Source organism: Sapajus apella, unplaced genomic scaffold (assembly GCF_009761245.1).
Source record: "Sapajus apella isolate SASKATOON/1434 unplaced genomic scaffold, GSC_monkey_1.0 scaffold62, whole genome shotgun sequence".
Taxonomy (NCBI): domain Eukaryota; kingdom Metazoa; phylum Chordata; class Mammalia; order Primates; family Cebidae; genus Sapajus; species Sapajus apella.
In genome coordinates this window covers 15,159,751-15,162,024 of record NW_022437002.1, presented here as the reverse complement: position 1 = coordinate 15,162,024, position 2,274 = coordinate 15,159,751, and the positions used below count along the sequence as shown (strand labels likewise).

Genomic DNA, 2,274 nt, shown 5'->3' with positions numbered 1-2,274 from the left:
TAAAGATTCTATGAGGAATAAGCAGAGTTTGGAGGGAAGGGTCTTCCAAGCAAAGGAGAATGGAGCTAAAACTTCCTATTAAGTTTTTAGCTCTCTCCAGACTTTGCATGGGTGGTAACACTATGCTCACTCTCCTCCCTCTAATTTTCCTCATCGTTATGTGGACAGTATCCCTTTTCCTTGATATCACTCAAGAAAGGCCCTAGTTTTCCATAATAGACTTTATTTAAAAAAGATGAAAAAGAAAATCAAGAGGTATAAATTGTTTTTCAAAAAGCACAGAAATAAAACACTGTTACAAAACACCCCTTTACCCAAGATGATTTCAATCAACCTCAGATGCTCTAATGGGCATAGTTTGTAAGTGACTAGATAAAGATTCCTTTCCTCTTTCTCAAGTCTCCTCCTCACCCTAAGATTCTCTACTTTTCAGTTTTTGAGTTTCTCTTTCTTCTACTTTTCCCTCTTTTTCTTTTACTGTCTAGGGCTCCAGTCACTTCCACAGCCCCAGAGGATCACGGTTGATGACTGGTTAATGGTTCATTCCTGAGTAGTAAATTTTAAAAAATTAAAATGAACATTTGTTGAAAGGTGACTACATGCCAGGCTCTGTACTAAGCACATTTTACAAATTATTTCATATATTCATTACAACTTCTCTGTAAGAAAGAATCACACACCTCAAAATAGTTAAATGACCTGCAAAAATTCATGTGCCTACTAAGTGGTGAAACTGAGTCTGTCATCCTGGTCTGTCTGGCATTAAAGTCCAAGATTTTAACCACTGCACTTTACTTTCACAATTTTCTCTGTGTCAGACATCATCACAGATATTGCAGATGTCCAAGCACCTTGTTCATCTCTCACTTGGGCAAGGGTGAAGAGTCCAGCTCTACTAGATCTCTTGGAAGAGTCCTTGGGGAATTGGTGATTGCAAGTTTGCTTTGTTGGGCTCCCAAGGTCTTTAGCCTTCAAGTCTTACTCTGGGGTCCTGCTCCATCCCATCCATTTGAAGAAAGCTTTTTTCACATCTTTGTTCCTTAGACTGTAGATGACAGGATTGAGGAAGGATGTGGCTATGTTATAGAAAAGGGCCATTTTCTTGCTGCTGTTTGATAAGGAGCCAGAGCCAGGGCCCATGTACATGATGATACATGGAATGGCGAACATGGTGACGACAGTGATGTGGGAGGCACAGGTGGAAAAGGCTTTGATTCGCCCCTGGGCTGAGTGGATCTTCATGATGGTGGCAAAGATGTTGGCATAGACTATGACAACCAGGGAGAGCGGGACCACAATGACATTGAAGCCTATAATGAAGTCCACCAGGTCATTGAAGGATGTGTCTGTACAGGCCAGCTTCAGAACTGCAGGAACCTCGCAAAAGTAGTGGTCAATCTCATTAGGCCCACAATAGGGCAGGTGCATAGCAAAGAAAGTATAGCACAGGCTACCCAGCACCCCATAGGTTGCACAGATACCCACCATGAAGAGACACACCCAGGGGCTCATGATGACCTTGTACCTGAGAGGGTGGCAGATGGCCATGTACCTGTCCATGGACATGATGGAGAAAAGCCAGGACTCAGTGACCCCGAAGAGGAGGAAGATGTACATCTGGGCCACACATCTAGCAAAAGAGATGGCCCTCTTCTTGCTGAGAGTGTGTGCCAGCATCTGGGGCACAGTGGTGGTGGTGTAGCACACGTCCAGCAGGGAGAGGACACTGATGAAAAAGTACATGGGCGTGTGCAGGTGGAAGTCCTGGCGGATGAGGGTGATGAGGAGGCTGTTGCTCATGAGGATCATCAGGTAAAAGATGAAGAAGACGGTAAAGAGCAGAGGACTGGTCCTGGGGTTGGCAGTGAAGCCCACTAGAATGAATTCTGTCACAGTGGACTGGTTGAGCTCCTGCATTGTGATCTGCCTGTTTAAAGAGTTTTTAGGATATGTTGTTGATTGCCTGTGCCAAGGGTGTGTAAGGAATTTTCACGTTCATTGTTTCATTTACATTTCCTAATAGTATCAGGAAGCTTTGGACTGGCAGGTGGAGGTGCCAAGAGCTCCATTCCAAAAGGAGTTTGAGTGATGTTGGGATTTGGTTCGGGATTTGGTGGAGGGCCATACTGATTAAAGGGGCCATGCCAAGTCAGGGCAGCACAGAGGCTGTGTTCTATTCTGGCCTGTGGGCATCTATTTTTTTCTTTCCCGACACAGCCTTGTTTTCTCTGTACTGTTATTCACCCCATATTCTGTTCTTTTGGGACGTCAGTG

At 44.5% G+C, this 2,274-nt stretch overlaps 1 protein-coding gene across 1 annotated transcript; it reads right to left on the bottom strand.

Moving 5' to 3' along the window:
- Positions 1-978: 978 nt before the first annotated feature.
- LOC116529558 (olfactory receptor 2D2-like) lies at positions 979-1,917 on the bottom strand. Its single transcript, XM_032247530.1, has one exon. The coding sequence runs from the start codon at positions 1,915-1,917 to the stop codon at positions 979-981; it is 939 nt and encodes a 312-aa protein (XP_032103421.1).
- Positions 1,918-2,274: the final 357 nt, after the last annotated feature.

Bases quoted from the DNA above. Each gene is read 5' to 3' on its own strand.
- LOC116529558 (XM_032247530.1), bottom strand. From the start codon at position 1,917: ATGCAGGAGCTCAACCAGTCCACTGTGACAGAATTCATTCTAGTGGGC.